Source organism: Mesoplodon mirus, assembly GCF_964341445.2.
Source record: "Mesoplodon mirus genome assembly, chromosome: 18".
In the NCBI taxonomy this organism is placed as follows: Eukaryota; Metazoa; Chordata; class Mammalia; order Artiodactyla; family Ziphiidae; genus Mesoplodon; species Mesoplodon mirus.
In genome coordinates, this window is record NC_138994.1 from 25017105 (window position 1) to 25034737 (window position 17633).

The following is a 17633-nucleotide window of genomic DNA, read 5'->3' on the forward strand; positions in this document are numbered from 1 at the left end:
GTAAGATGAACATCTCTTAGCTTATCCATGTTATCTGTTCTCTTAATGAGGCTAATAAAAAGTTAAAACAGCGGAGTAACAACATAGGAGTACCTCACACTTTTTACATGCTTCTACTCAGTTACATTTATCTTTTATTGACAAGTATACTATTTTTTGTTTGTTTGTTCTGTTTTTTTCTTTTTGGCCACGCCACGCAGCATATGGGATCTTAGTTCCCCGACCAGGGGTCGAACCCACGCCCCCTGCATTGGAAGCGTGGAGTCTTAACCACTGGACTGCCAGGGAAGCCCCTATTTTTTAAATCAATTTTCTATTAATTTTCTGACCCCGTAATAGTAAACATTATATATTTATATATATAAACATGTCCTTAATTTACCAACAACTTTGACAGCCAGAGATAATTTTTAAGATGTACTAACATTTAATGTTAATTTTAACATACATTGCTAGACTAAAAGTAATGTGTAATAAATATCGTTTTCAAAGTTAAATATAAGAACTAATTTCCAACATGTAGCTTCCAGATATTCAAAGCAGAATTCCAGATCAGTTTTGTCAAGCAAAAATTTTCTATTACTTAAATTGAGGTACAAAGTGTATAATGCAGTTTGTGCTCTAAGCAAGGGGAAAACTCACTAACTTCCTTCTTTTGTAAATGTCCTTTGCCACAAATTTGTGAGAAGCACAGCTTTAACCCCCCAAAAAGTTTTTTTAGTTCATACAGTGCCTTTTTCTGTACCTGAACCTCACCAACAAGGAAAAAACAATGAAAAAAATGACATCAATTGTAAGAGTAGTAAAAATATCAAAGACAGAACTAAAAATGGGCACAACAGGTCAGCTAATTTAGGTAATAACAAAATAAAGCCAATCAAATGTCATCTAGCTCGCCTAAACCTAGATTTAAGTTTTTCTCTTTATAATGTTCAAAATATCTTATCAGAAAATACATTTTGTAGATTTTATATTGTTCTCTTGTAATATTTGTTTTTCCTATGTCCTTGAAAAACAAATTTCACTACGTGAAATTGTTTTAATGTTTCCAAATTAGTTCAAGAAAATGCTTGATTTTATTCAATTATTTTCCATAACATCTTAGAAGTAAGACCTTGTTTAAAGGAAAATAGGCAAAGATATCAAACTGCAAAAAGGTCACTAAGAAAAAGGATATAGTATTATAGAAAGGGGAGAGGGTATATAGTATTGGTCCCAAATGGGAGAACATCCCTGTCTGTATTAATTCCTGCTACCATATCTGAATCAAATATAAATTTTACTATATTTTCAAACTGATATATCAGAAACATCAGAAATGAGACTCTTTATTTCTTCCAGTTACCAGTCTCAAAACATCATTCATCTTGGGACAACTTCTCTTGCCAAGATCTCTAAGTGCTGTGGGCTCAATAACTTGGGTCTTCATTTCTGCTTTTCAGTCCCTTGGCTGCACCCTAGTCTTGGTCCTCACTAAAAAAAACAAAAACACAAAACAAAACAAAAAACCCTTCTCTCTTCCTTTTTACTTTGTTTGCAAACCAGAAACTCTCCTAATGATGGCTAATGATAACATCAGCAGCTACTATCTACTAAATGCCTACTATGTGCCAGATATTGTGCAAGGTTTAGTTCTAGTTCTCATGATAATCCTCTATGACAGATATTACTAGTCCCATTTACCCGATGTTTCCACATGAAGTTCAGAGATGTTAAGTTCTCTGCCCAGGGTCCTACAGGAATTAAGTAGAAAATCAGGATTTGAATCCAATTCTATTTAACTCTGAAGTCTGTCCATTGCTCTGTTTCTCCAACTAGAAAAGTAGCACATAGCTGGGGCAAAAGTAGCCAAAGCACCCTCAATCTCTCAAGCCCATGAGGGTGCCCTGAAATCCTCTTCATCACCACTTCCCTTATCATGTGTTAACAGTATCGTTTTCTCTTTTTATTGCAGATATTTAACATTTTATATTATTAATTAAATAGGCTTTTATTAACTAGTACAGATTTTTGACAACACTTACAAACTTATTTTTATGGGAAATGAGTCATGAGTTAAAAGCCACAATCTAAAAGCAAACTTTTAACGTACAACCCACATGTAAGCCAAGAACATCCTTTCAGAATTATATTTGAGAGTAGGAGATGCATGTCAGTATCTCTATGATTTTAAATCTCCTTATGATTTAAAAAGGGTGCAATCTAGGAGTTCTCAAGTTCTAGTCTCTAAAAGCAATGTAATGGCGTAATAGTAAACAAACCACTGCATTCAAGAGAAATCCAGCCTGCGTTGTTTTTGAAAATAAAGTTTTATTGGAACACAGTCACACCCATACATTTACATACTGTCTATGGCAGCTTTCTCACTATAATGCAGAGCTGAGTAATTGGAATAGAGATCATCTGCCCTGTAACACCTAAAATATTTACTATCTGGCCCTTTACAGAAAAAATCTGCCAACTAACTGCTCTATTAGTAAATATAAATCAAGTATTTTTATTTCATCAACTACTGTATCTGTTTGGCTATGGGAATTAACATACTTTTATTCCAAAGAGTAGTAAAAAGATGACAAAAGCAGAACACACCAGAATAAAAACAGGTAAAAGGGATCAAAGTAAAAGAGAAATACGGGTAAAATGAAGTATGGGTAATAATATTAGCACATATACAAGAAGGTAACACCTACTTGTTCAATTTTGGCACAAATGTTGCTTTAACCCTACTCACAGCTAAAGGTAAGGGGACAGAACCAGTTCCACCTGTTCGTTATGTCCCAAAAATAAAGTCCTAGCATTTACTCATGAAAAAAACTTCTAGGTTCTCATAAATGGGACACTGTGGACATGATGAAAAACATCCTCCACGATATGCTTAGTTATAGCCAATATAATAGCAAGTTTCATACAGCTCTGCTATATGAAGTGTTTGTTAAATAAATATTTAGTGCTCATGAAATAAAATAAAGCACCTAAAAATCCAACCAAGAGCCAAAGAAATGTAGGCTAACATGCCCTTCCCTTATCCAGTTGGACCTTGGCATAAAATTCAGGTTTAGGCAGTAACATGACAATTTACAAAGTAATTCACCATCTTCTGCAGGTGCCTGCATGTTAAAACCAGGGACCTCTTCCCAAGAACATGAAGCAGATCCTATTAAAGGCACTTTGGTCTCCTTTACACTAGTAAAATCAAGTTATGAAAGCTTATTTTTAGGACTTTCCATTCAGAGATAATGTACTAATATCAGCAAAGTTAACTGGACCATCAGTTGAACATGGAAATAGACACTGTAGGTGTATTCACAATTACCATTGAAATTATATTCTACCCAAACAAATACGGAAAGGTTTTACTGTGCTAAAATCATCAAATGAAGTTGGTAGACCAAAAGAGACCTGATCATCTACTTATACAAGTCTGGGGAACCTCAAAGCAAGCTTTGCCTGATGACTGTATGAAGTGACCAGGGCATAATGCAAACCATTCTAATTCCATTACACAGTAAATGAATCAATAAACTTGGGATCTTTTTCTTTACTCTTCCCTCCCTGTCCATGGTATATTTAGGGGCCAATACATATCTTTTAATGTTGCTGTTATAGTGCCTTTTAATACATCGTTATCAGGGGAAAAAAGTCTAAATTTTACCTTCTGTAGAAGCTGCATCAATCATTACTCTTTGCATGAGTACTGGTTCCAATCCAAAGTCGAAAACTATGGTTTGGCGAAAAGTTCCAAATATTTCTGTGTTAAATGCTATCCCGACTTTATACACGTAATGATCTAATCCATTTTGGGCCATCTTTCCTCCTATCCATTCTTGACAGTTTTCTGGGACTTCTTGTGATACCTGGGTAGTACTATCTCCGGCAGATATTGCAATGATACTAAAATGAGGACGATGAGCATCATAAAGCAATGCTACACGATACAGCATTCTTGCAGGCTACAAGGAAGTTAAAATAATTTGTTGAGTACAAGGGGGTGAAAAATCCAGTTGTAATTGGGCTCTTCAATGAAAATATTTCCATAAAGGACTTTTACTTTCCCATGCTTCTAAGATACCATGTTAAAAATACAAGTTGTACTCATAAGCCATTTAAGAAAAAAAAAATCAGAATGGTTAAAAAAAACTCAGTTGTTAAAATGATATATTTATGATGTCAATTATACCTCAATAAGGCTGACATTTTCAAAAACGATATATTTATGCTACATTACTAGCCTCCCTGCTCTTTCTGTGATACATTTATCTTTCACTGTGGCAAAAGCTTTCACCCTGTATCACCATCACCTCCAACTTTCCATACCCTTGGCCTAAAAAAGTTTTATCTAGCCTCAAGGAGGAAGTCTTCATAGGAGAGCAGTGACCTCTGAAGACAATGGATTGGGTTCAAGGCCAAAGCTAAATGTTCCCAAATTTTTCATCCCAAGATGCAGATGGTACAGTGGAAGAAACATCACAAAAAAGTACACAAAACTTTTCCACTGCATATATTCACAGAAATATTTTACTTTGCTTCATTCTTAAACTTTGAACATTATAATTCAGGATGGGAAGCACTGCAGAAAATGTCTCATATTAAAAACCCATTATTACAGAATTTGTGATTTCATTAAATCAAAATTAAAAACAAACTCATTGTTTGAATATCTTAGAACCACCAGATTAAACAATTCAATTTTTAAATAGTTAACTACAAGCCGTGAACCCCATCCTATGTTTTAAGTTTGGAAGACAACATGTCGAAGACCTCTTCACCAAATAAATAAATAACTAAGTATCTAAACATCTACAAAGCTTTTATCTCAAAATCTAAGAAAAACCTGTACCCTTCATGATCAAAATACAGAAATATGCTTTATCACAATATAGAACCTACATAAAAATGTACTTAGAATAAAACATTTTCAATGCTCTTTCAATACACAGATTTAAAGGTCCAAAAAGCCTTTATGAAAATTGAAAGACATTTATATTCTTTAACTATCACAAAATTCATACCTTACAAGTGAGAGCAAAGGTCCATGTCTGGTGAGACTTTTTGGTGTTGACAGTAACGGACAGATCAGGATTATGCTCTACCTTTACTCCTTCTACACATTCACTAAGCTGAAAACAGAGAGCAACTAATGTTACGTTTTATTCCTAAAAACACAAACAAACACTTCTGGCATGGTAAATAAATGTCAACGGTAAAGATGCTGATGGAACTGTTTACAAAGCAAGGTATTTTATACATGAATTTTCAGTTATTTTTATAAGCACAAAATATAATAAAGCTAAAATAAGAGACATAAGAAAACTAACAACAACAACAAAAATGGCAATAAAAACTCCCTGAATGAAGACAAATTAATATAATACCTGCAAGTCTCCAAACAAATGGCTTAGTTCTGCTCTTTATTTTAGCAAATGGGTCTACTTTTGCTACTAAAAACACTTTATCAAGAATCAAGTGTTTCATACAGAGGATAGGGAAATAAACCAAGATACAGCATGAAATAAAGTCAAGACTCAAACAAGGGCACTGTTTAAAACAAACAAACAAAAAATGCAGTTTATTTTCCTCACCACTTTCTCAGGAGATAATGAATTCATCCACTTTTCTATCAAGGTCTCCATGTAACTGCCTGAGAGCTGTTTATTCTCATTCTGCTGTTTCAATTTTATCAACCGTGAAGCGTATCTTTTCTGCCATTCTGCTAGTTCTTCCTGGGAATGTGCTGAAGTACACTGGGCACCATACCTACAGATTCCTTGCTCTAAAAATCTAAGTAGAATAGGAAAGACTGTTTTATCATATACTTTGTTGGACCATTTAAAAGATAAACTTCCAGCATTTGCCCTCCGACTCTCCAATAACAAAAACAAAACTTCATCTCCTGAAAGGCCATATTTATCACGTCTTGCACCGAAGAGGAAGAAGACGTTTAGAAAACATTTGTAACAGTTAATCAAAACAGCAACCCCCCGCTCCATGTTCACTGACCTCTTTCTCTGGAATAAGGGGATGACAAAGCAGAACATATTCATAACCGCCCCCCACCCACAAAAACTGGCATTGCAAAGGTAGCTTCCTTCATGATATAACAACTCTGTTAGACAATTCCTCTTAGAGCAGAATTTTTCTAAAGCAACACTGACATCAAGTGGATTAGTTCGTCAAGCACAGGTATGCCCTACTTCCCAAAATGATACGACCTAAAGAAAATTTTCCACATACTAGAAATTTTGTTCTGGGGAAAAAAAAAAAAAAAAAGTAATATGTCACTGAATTAACATTTCAAGGCTTCTACTTTTCACCTTCAAATGTAATGCCTTCACTCTTCTCTACATTACTATTGCCTATATTTCACTGAAAATATTGGACTATATTAATTTGCTTGAAGTTTTAAATAAACTAAGAATAAAAGTTTTATGTAAGAATCACAATTAATTCAATAGTCAGATTAAATTCTTCAATGGGTAAATTCATAAACGTTCTTTTTAGAGGATATACAGTTAATATTTCTCAATGTTTATGACTCAGAAAATTCAACTGATAATTCAATGGTCAAAACAGATAAAAATGCAAGACTTTGATCAGTAACTTTTTTTTTTAAGTTTTAAATACTCTATAAAATAATAGATCCAGCCAGTTTTTAAACATTCAAAAATGAATAAAAGATCTTCTGAGAGAAAACATGAAAATCAAACTATAAATAGCAAATGGATAAAAGCGATGTTATGTTATAGATATTTTTTCAACTGGAAAAATATGAATAATAAGAAATACAAAATGAACCACAGCACAGTGTAAATTATCATGTTTCACCCTATTTGAAAAGACGAGTGTATTTAAAGCTTTTCTTGATGATACATAAAGTACTTGAACTTAAATTATGCTATTTATTAAGTTCTCTTATGCTTAAGACACATTTAAAATCATGCATTTGTTTCTCTTCAGTATGTCGTAATAAGCCAAATATTTCTTTGTCTTTCTATTGCTTTGCTTTAAATTATTTCCCTAAAAATTAAAGGTTTGATAGTCTCATCTGGACTATAAATTTTCTCATACTTCCTTTGCATAGGATTGCGTTCTACATCTCCTACAACACTGATACCACCAGGATTTTAAAAATTTACTACCTAGTTTCTTTATTTCTGCTATAAAATCAAACCTGACCTCTTGACTATTCAATCATCAAAGCTGCATATCAAACTTCCTTCATTATCAAAAGCAACCTAGAGTAATTAGACTTATATCTAAAAAACCAATAGTTTCTAGTTCTTATAAAAAGAACCTTTCTTAATGTAACTTTAATAATTCTTTCTACCTTAACATATAATTATTAAATTTTGAAAGGTTAGCCCTTCAAATATAAATTACTCATAAATTCTATATAAGATTACGTGATAATAGATTTTCTTTTTTTTAGAAAAGTTATTAAAATAATTTAAGATTTCTTTATCTATTTTATGCTCCATTTCAGTTTAAATAAGGTAACTTCAACTTCAATCACCATAATTTAGGTAAATTTCACATAAACAAGAGACCAGCAATTAAATTGAGTCATATTAATCCAACTGGTATTACAGAAGTCTTAACAATCTCCACTTAGATCACTGTTGTTTATAATTAAAAGAAGGATCATCAATATGGTTTTGATTTTTATTATTTAATGATAATGACCATTTTGGCTTCTGTTTCAAATTGAAAATAAACCATTTTACTCAATTGTTATGCTTCTTCCTTCACATATTATCTTCTTTAAATCTGAATTACTACTTTTCAAAAAGTGAAGGAAAATTAACTATCCTTTGAATAAAGACATGTCATTGGTTTAAAAAAAAAATTCACGTTACCTTTTACACAAAGTATATTCCTCGCTGCTTGTGATTCCCCTAGGTGGTGGGCGGAAATGCCAACCATTACAAGATCCTAGAGAGTAATCAGGATATATAGTCTTATCATTTGAGGCTTGCTGATAATTCTGATATTTTAATGTGTAAGAAATACTATAAACCCTCCATACACATCATCTCAGATGATGTAAAAAGAACATGACATGCTTGCCTCTACCAAAAGAGTCATCTACCAGTCAAACGAATTATAAATCACTTAGCCATATGAAACTTAGAAATCACTGAAGAAGCAGTTACACAGCAGCTAAGACAAATCAATGACCCTTACTCTACCCCAGCGACTGGCAGACATACTTCCAAGTGCAGTCTCCTGCCTGGCATCTAAAGGGGAGATGTGTTGGCATGCTTGTCATTTCTTAAGTATGAGTCGTGTCTCTATTAGGAACTATTTCAGGAATGAGAAAATTATGGTATCCTGGAAGGAAATTTTGTAAAACAAATTCCAGTACTGCATATGGAGTGAGAAGAAGTTCCACATTACCATCCATGTTCCTTAGGGTCTGTCTGACACATGGCACTGAATAAAGTAATCTTTTTTTAATAATTGAAATAAAGTTCAAAAAGGTGAATTCTGAGATAGGAGCTAAAAAATAACATTAGTTTCCTTCTGAATACAATGAGTTTTAATGCACTTGGATAAAAGGTTCCAAATAAGCCAAGGAAAACAAAGCGTCAGAGAGAAATGGCTGAGCTCTAGAGGCTGAGCAGCAAGTTTCCCAGGACCTTGTAGCCATTTTCTACCTCCTCACAAGGCACTGTGCTCCCCCGCCTCCAAAACATATTCCGCCCGGCTGAGTTTAAAGCTGCGTTTCACCCCTTCCTATCTGCGTGACTGGGAAAATTACCGAACCTTAATGAACATCAGTTTTATCACCTATCAAAAAGATGAAGAAAGACTCTAAGAAGTCAGTACTCGTTTCTGTGAAAGCCACTACATGGTAGACATCATTTAGCAAACACTCAATGAATGCCAGTCTCTCTTCACCTTCCTCTGGCAGGAGAAGAGGAGATCACAGACTTTCATTGTGGCAGGAACAACTCAGCTTACAGGTCAGAACTTCCAAAAAGTAGTAACTGTACTAGCCTGTGATAGAGAGAAAGGAGAAAAGACCTCCCTCTACAGATTGCTAAGAGCAGGGTTCATTCAAGTTCAGAACTGCGTACATGGAGGAAAGAAGGCAAAATAGGTCACCTCCAGGGTTACCTCCCATCTCCGTACTCTATTACTCCATGACAGGGGCTAGTGAACAAACTGCTTCCATCCGCACTACTTCTTAAAATTAAATCTTTATATTCTCTCCTGTACCTCCACTAACATGTAATCTAACTCAGAAATTTCCTCCCAATAATCAATAAAGAAGCAATGCCCCAAAATCACAGCTACCAGAAGTTATACAGTTTCGTACTTACCCTCTTCTAAGTCTTCCACATGATATCCAGAGAGGACATTACCAGTTGCTGTCTGCAATTTTTCAAATGAAAGAAATTTTTATAATAAGAAATAACTAGTTGATGTTGAATTAAACTTGGACATTTTTAACATTTTTTAAAAAGCTTGAGATTGACTATTTAGAAATTTTTAATAAACATTAATATGCAAACGGTATTTTTTGCTCTTTGCTCTAGTTTCCATATGTAAATATGGAAAAGAAGTACTTCTGTGGCCCTCATTAAGGAAACTGATAGAGATTCCTTCCCTACATAAAAATTACCTGGGAGCAAGAGAAGTCTCGGTCCCCAGTCCTGAACCCCGTGGAGTAGCACCTTGCATCCGTGTATGTATTGCACTCTCCTCTGCTAACGTCTACAGTATGACCAGCCGCTTCTCCTGCATCAAGTGCAGCACCACCACCACTTCAGGACCTGGGAGCATATCCTGGCCGAGTCCCCCTCGTTGCTCTAGGATGAGACCTTCTCCCACAGTGGAGCCCATGGCTGGGGCCCATTCACCCTGACTTCCTGGCTTTCTCGACCCCTCTAATGCAGGTAAGTCCTCCATCTGCCCCTTTGGCTATAACCTTACTCTAAGCTCCACACCCCCAATTTCAACTGAGTGCCAGCTAGAGAATAGTTAAGTGCCAGCTTAACTATTCTATAGCATTTTACATGCTGGGTTACTGTCAGCCATGCACAGATCCACTGTCAACAGCCTGCAACTGCCTTTCTGCATTCCTGCGCCTCAGAGGATCTGGCACATAATGAATGCTCAGGAAATCTGGATGGATGGGTGGATGGGTAGATGGATGGATGACCACCCATGCACTTCAAACACAGTATGTTTAAATAAAATTCATCAACTTTAACCCCAAATCTCATCTTCCTTCAGTGCTCCTTATCTCAAGTTAATGGATTCATCTTCCCCCAAAAGAGCCAGGCTGAAACCCTGAAAGTCAGACTCTGTCCTGCTCCGAGTATTCTCCAAATCTTTGCCCAACCAGGTCTAGAATGCCTCTCATGTCTGTCTCATACTCAACCCCCCCGCCACTATCCGAGGTAAGAGCATCATTACTACTTGTCGCATCTACCCCTGAACCAACTGACTGCCAACTTATTGTACCAAGTCACTCCTGGGTCTTTACTTAGCTGCCTCTACCCTTTAACTTCAAGTCTGACACTAGCCTCCCTGGTTTCCCTGCAGGGTGTTTATCTCTCCTTTCCCTGCTTGTACTTCCATTACAGAACCTACTGACCACAGGCTGCCCCGTGGGTACATTAGTTACGCACACCTTGGGCTGGCCCTTCAGATTGCTTTTCATGGATTTCTCAGCTTTCCAAAACCCAAAGAACCTTGAACAGCACATGCACTCAGTAAATGTTGAACTGAATGAGGAGGAAACGGTATCCCAAGGTGAAATTTGGAATGTCTTGTACCATAGAAAGAATGGCATAAATGCTAATTGGGTATAACTGAAACAATAATACCACCATAATTTACATGTCACTGATTAAATTGGACCCTTTTTAGCATGGGGTGGAACTAAATCACTATAATACTGTTTCAACAGGAAAATGCCTTCTGATTCTCAAACTACTTACTAACAAGTTTTTAAAGACAACCCATTCTTTTTGTAAAATGAGGACTGAATATAAGAATATATAAGCTAACAAATAAATCAGGAGTAATTATTAACATTATAAGGACTCTATGCGCACCAAAAAGGTATATTTAAAGATCTTTTAAAATTCTATAAGCAAGATCTAAGCAGCATAGTCCCACACTAGCCCTTAAAATGATTCTAACTACACAGAATTTATAAGTGTAAGAGCTAAAGATTCACTTCAAGTATGAATTGAAAGTACCTCCTCTAAAAACATTTATCAAAATACATTTACCAAATATGTGAGAAAAAAACGGGACAAAAATGTTTTGGTGATGAAATAAACCTTAAAGCATTTATAACTGTCACAAGGGAAACATACATGGTGTATTTCATGAGTCAGCATCTACAACAATCTGCAAATGGGCAGAGTATGCATGTGCTGACACTGTAGTTCTCACTCTGGTGGGGTCTGGTGAACAGCACATCCTCATCAGAAGAGCTGGTAAAAATGAGAAGCTCAAGCCTGGGCTGAATATTTGGCCACTGTGGCTTTTAGTTTCCAGGTATTGTGTTTAGTTTTGTTTTTTTTAACACCCTTTTTATATGCTCAGACCCTAAGACAGAAAGGCAACATCAATTAGTTTGTGATCTTCAGTCTCTACTGAGACCTTCAGGGAAGGCAGCCGAAGTTCACACTGCTAGAATTCCTGTAAATTTACAATCAAATCTATTGATTGGATATTTGAAATTTTTCTAAAGAACATGTGTTGTTTTTCTTTTCATTAGTCAGCCTTTAGTTCCATGTCTTTATTCTAATCCACCAGCATTTACAGGTTAAACATCAGCTCAGCCCAATCTTTAAATAACAAATTGTTGCTATTTTTAAATACGTCAGGTGCAATGATAAGTAAGGGTAGTATTGTTTGTTAGCTTTTTCTAGATGGATTTTTTAATAGTACCAGTTCACTAACCAAAAATAATACTACTCTGGTTACACAGAAAAGAAATTATAAACAAAATTTAAGTCACTTATTCCAAAAGTACAGTCACAAAATGAGAGTCAAGTGATATTTGTGACCTTATACATAACAGGATTATAAGTATTAAAAATAAAATTTTATATATATTTGTGTATGATTATCAGATGTAAAGCTGCTAATTCAACTAAGGTAATAAAAGAGGAGAACAAGGCCAAAAATCATCTTATTTTATGTTCTCATTTTAAAAGTCTAAAACACTTATAATTGTCATATTTTACTTCTTAGAAATTAAAAGACTACATATATACCAGAAGGGAAATGGCTTCGAAGTTAATTAGAGCTTATTGATTCTCAGTTAATTCATAATAAGATAACATAAGACTAAAAAAATAACATTTTTTAAAAGGCTATTTAATTGTAGCAAAACAAACAGTATCTTTATGCAGCTTATATAATTCACGATGACTATCTTCTTTGCTTACTTATTTGTTGGTATGAACTGCGATGTATGATTAGATTTGAAGTGGGAAAGTAATCTACAGGAGGTCAAGGTTTACACCTGGGGGCTGTTCTCATCCTCTTGGCCTGATGGGAGCACCCTTATCGCACTCTCCATGAGACCAGCACCTTCTCCATTCTCAACTCAGCTTAAGTGTCTCGTTCCTCACCACCATTCCAGTTATTTTTCCCTCACAGAAAGCTTATTCTTTTCCCTCATACCACTCACCTCAATGTGAATTATACCTATACTTGTTTAATTAATTTATGTATTTATTGTCTATCTCCTCCCCAAGACTCTAACCTCCCAGAGGACAAGGACCATGAGTGTCTTCTTCAGTGCTGTATCCTCAGCACCAAGCATAATACCTAGCACATAGTAGGTGCCACTTTTTAAATAAATAAGCCAATCAATTGATCACTTTACATGGGCTTCCATTTATGATAAAAACTGACAAAAATGGCTATTTTTAAAATGAGACATCTAAATAAAAATACTTTTATATGCCTGTATGAGGAATAGAAATTTGAGACTTACAAAGCCACGGGCCTTTTACATGCCACTGCTGTCCCCGGCCTTCAACTGCTTCACCAGAGCACATTTTTGTTCACCATTTACCTTGATACACATTATTTCCATCAGCTAAACTCATTCCCTAAAAATACTCCTCAAATCACAGACTTCTATTAGTTACTTAAAAACACAGAAGGCTTGAGGAGTATCTCACTTTTAATAACAGAAGTTTCTAATAGCCAGATGTAGTTAAAAACTAAAATTTCCCCATTATCTTTCCATTTATTGGCCAGAGACAGCTAACAAAAATTAGGGACAAAACAGAAGACCTGGGATGCAGAGGCACCTTGATAGGAAGCAAAGTTCCTAGGATGGGACCAAGCCTGGTTACAGAAAGTCTAAAGGTTGCACTACCCCACCTTTAAAGCCTTGCTGATGCCCAGTGATTTTCCAAATTTTAATAAAGAACATGTACTAGCCAGACTGAGTTAAACTCTTCCCAAAGAGATCCACTGAAATAGTCTTACCTCCGTTTCTGTGAGAAGTATTTTTAGTCTTGTCAAATCTTTTGTTACCATCCCATTCTGAAAGGGCAAATGAAAAATGGAAAAACCAAGTAGTGTATTAGTTCTTTACTATGGGGACTTAACTCTTCAGCTGTTTCTAAGGTTTATCTGTAAAAAGAAAACCAATGCTATGCTCATCTCCCATCCTCATTACCATTAGAGGTGATGATAAAGCTAACCATCTATGCACAAAGTTAAAAAGATTAACAGGACAAAAGATACAGTGTGCCCTAAAACACTGTATTCACCTTGCCTAAGAAGGTAAGATTAATTCAATAAAATATTCACAAAGGGTATCACTGAAGAGCAAGATAGAGTAGGTAAAGAAAAAAATAAACCTCAACTTTTTAAAACTCCTTTTTCCTAAAACTAATAGGCTATATTTACAAAATGGTGAACTCAGTTACTTATGACTCAGATTCACATACAATGATCACACTACTTAAAGATGGTTCATTAACAAAGCTGTTGAAGGAAAATACATAAAACATTCACTCTTCTGAAATTCAAATTTCACTTGAGATTTGAAAGCAAATTGCTTCTTCCTAATTTTAAATTTAAAAATCTACAAACAATAAATGCTGGAGAGGGTGTGGAGAAAAGGGAACCCTCCTACACTGTTGGTGGGAATGTAAGTTGATACAGCCACTATGGAGAACAGTATGGAGGTTCCTTAAAAAACTAAGAATAGAACTACCGTATGACCCACCAATCCCACTCCTGGGCATATACCCTGAGGAAACCGTAATTCAAAAAGAGTCATGTACCACAATGTTCATTGCAGCACTATTTACGATAGCCAGGTCATGGAAGCAACCTAAATGTCCATCAACAGACGAATGGATAAAGAAGATGTGGTACATATATACAACGGAATATTACTCAGACATTAAAAGGAATGAAACTGGGTCATTTGTAGAGATGTGGATGGACCTAGAGACTGTCATACAGAGTGAAGTAAGTCAGAAAGAGAGAAACAAATATTGTATATTAATGCATACATGTGGAATCGAGAAAAGTGGTACAGATGAACCTATCTGCAAAGCAGAAATAGAGACACAGATGTAGAGAACAAACGTATGGACACCAAGGGGGGAAAGGCGGGGTGGGAAGAATTGGGAGATTAGGACTGACATGTATACACTGCTGTGTATGGAATAGATAACTAGTTGAGAGCCTGCTGTACAGCTCTGTGGTGACTACTACTCTATGCTCTGTGGTGACCTAGATGGGAGGGAAATCCAGAAGCTGGGGTCGGGGGGGAATTTGTGTATACATATGGCTATTTCACTTCTCTGTACAGCAGAAACTAGCACAACACTGTGAAGCAATTATACCCCAATAAATTAAAAAATAATAAAATAAAATAAGTAAAAATCCAACAGGTAAAACTGTGTAATATGCTTAACTTATATAGGAAAGTTCCTTAAGGATAGAATTATCTAAATAATAAAGAAGAGAACTATTCTTTATCATCTATCTAGAACTAAATACCCATACAATTTTGCTATATTAATAACACATCTTAGCTTTTATATTCATTTGTTAAAATGGTGACATCCAAAAATATTGTTAAACCAACTGAACAATTCACTGCAAAATAATTCCTTAGAAAATAACTAAATTACCCTCTGAAACGGGTCATTACATTGCACTCAACAATATACAAAGTACTTTCCTAATCTGCATTTTTTTTTACCAAATATATATTTATTTGCAGTGAAAACACAACTTTGCTCCAGCTTTCCACAATTTTCAGAAGAAAAGTATAGAGAATTCACGCTGTATAACAAAGTATACATATATTTTCTTGCTTTCACTGTTTTTCATTATGATTCCTGAAAAATATTAGCAAATTCTGTAACAGTTACCAACTGGTAAAAAAAAGTTATAATATCTCTTTTCTTCCAATTTCTATAGACTGCCAACTCTAAAGTACAAAAAAGTAGTCTTTCAATTATCTCATCCAAAAACAAACAAAAACTCTCAAAAACTAAATACTACATACAAACATTTATCCCAAAGTCTGAAAATAATTAGATAACTCCATCAGAGCAGTCATGAATATTAACTTACACATATGACATCTTCAGAAACAAAAGTAATTATTACTTAGTTTAGATAAACTTAAGCATTTTATAAAATAAATTGTTGAATTTAAGAACCCTGTAAGATCATATGTCCACAGGAGCATTTTAAAACTCAAAAATATTTCCAGATTCTGTTAAATTATACCTTTAAAGAAAATCCTTTAGTTATTCTATACTTTCAAAGCTTGAAAAATATCTCCAATTCTTATATATATTATCACAAACTACAAGAATCCAATGATTAAACATCAGTTTGTTGAAGAGAAATAAGCATCTCAAGATACTTATAAACTTTGACTTCTGACAGAACCTAGAGGAACGTAGGTAATACACCTAAGGAGTCAAATGGATGAACCCGTTTTCAGACATTCAAATTTATAACTCATCAACATACCAGGGACTCTCCTGTCAGTGACTTGGCAAGAATGCTGGATACAGGTTGGAGCTTTCCTTTAAGCTGCATGCAGCAAAGCACTGCTTGAAAGGTACCATCTCCCTTGGCCAGTCCTTCTCCCAGCACTGTCATGAAAGAACAGCCATCATTAACCACATAACATTCGATACACATTTTTCTCAATTTTATTATTAGTACACTATCCCAAGCATGACTTATTTTATGCTAAAAGAATAACTATAACTACTAGAGGAAGGCAGTGATGTTTCAGTTCTGTCCATGACATGCATAAAGCCAAGAAAAAACATGGGACAATCAACATACCTAACCTACTACAGCCTATAGTCAGGTAGGATCACCGCAAAATCATGAGGAGAATTAATCTTACACCTCTCCAGTGAAAATACTGTTCAACCTATGATTTCTGGGTAAATGAGGGCTTTTAAACTGCGGAGATAGATATTCACTGAATAAAGTTGTTGCATTTTTGACAAAGAGACCCAGTGCCACTAAAGAATAGAAACATAAGAATAGAAACTGCAAACCTCAATATTTAGATATTCCTAAGCTATTAAGAATTAGCTTTTATTAAAACCAGCAAGATTAACTAAGAACCCAACTGTCAAATGGCCAGAGAAAATGCTACCCAACTTGTCTGCAAGGGTTTACTGACTTAATTTAATACAATCACAAGGAGAACATATTTCTAACAATACAGAATATACTCATTTTTATGCCATGTCATTTGAGATGATTTCCCATAACTGCTAATGGTTCAACCAGTAAAACAATCTGTACCCTTCTCTTTACTGAGAAGTCCAAGATTCATTTTTTAGTTTATACACACTTCAGCTTCCTTTACAAAAAGATAATTTGCTGAAAGAAAATATTTTGGAAATTGCATTTTTTCTAATTATTTTCAAGGAAATGTTTTGTTTAAGTATCAATATAATATATTGCATTTAAAGTCCATTGGGGGCTTCCCTGGTGGCGCAGTGGTTGGGAGTCTGCCTGCCAATGCAGGGGACACGGGTTCGTGCCCCACTCCGGGAAGATCCCACATGCCGCGGAGCGGCTGGGCCCGTGAGCCATGGCCGCTGGGCCTGCGCATCCGGAGCCTGTGCTCCGCAGCGGGAGAGGCCACAACAGTGAGAGGCCCGCGTACCGCAAAAAAAAAAATAAATTAAATAAATAAATAAATAAAGTCCATTGGGTCTGTCCTTAATATATATATATTTTTTTAAATAAAATGTATTTTATTTATTTATTTTTGGCTGTGTTGGGTCTTCATTGCTGCCTGTGGGCTTTCTCTAGTTGCGGTGAGCAGGGGCTACTCTTCGTTGTGGTGTGCGGGCTTCTCACTGCAGTGGCTTCTCTTGTTGTAGAGCACGGGCTCTAGGCATGCGGGCTTCAGTAGTTGTGGCACACTGGCTCAGTAGTTGTGGCTCGCGGGCTCTAGAGCACAGGCTCAGTAGTTGTGGCACACAGGCTTAGCTGCTCCGCAGCATGTGGGCTCTTCCCGGACCAGGGCTCAAACCCGTGTCTCCTGCATTGGCAGGTGGATTCTTAACCACTGCGCCACCAGGGAAGCCCTGTTCTTAATATATTTATTTTGGTTGTACTGAATATATCCTTTT

General features: G+C 35.6%; 1 protein-coding gene across 6 annotated transcripts in view; it reads right to left on the reverse strand.

The window, feature by feature from the left end:
* The window catches only part of HELZ (helicase with zinc finger), a 179030-nt gene that overhangs the window by 107998 nt on the left and 53399 nt on the right, over nt 1–17633 (reverse strand). For all 6 annotated transcript variants that reach the window (XM_082603666.1, XM_082603668.1, XM_082603669.1 and 3 more), the window contains 7 exons: nt 15997–16121; nt 13474–13530; nt 9324–9375; nt 7854–7929; nt 5580–5778; nt 5010–5117; nt 3653–3950 (listed from right to left, as the gene is read on the reverse strand). In XM_082603666.1, coding sequence (XP_082459792.1) covers nt 3653–3950; nt 5010–5117; nt 5580–5778; nt 7854–7929; nt 9324–9375; nt 13474–13530; nt 15997–16121 — 915 coding nt within the window. The remainder of the gene's footprint in view (nt 1–3652; nt 3951–5009; nt 5118–5579; nt 5779–7853; nt 7930–9323; nt 9376–13473; nt 13531–15996; nt 16122–17633) is intronic.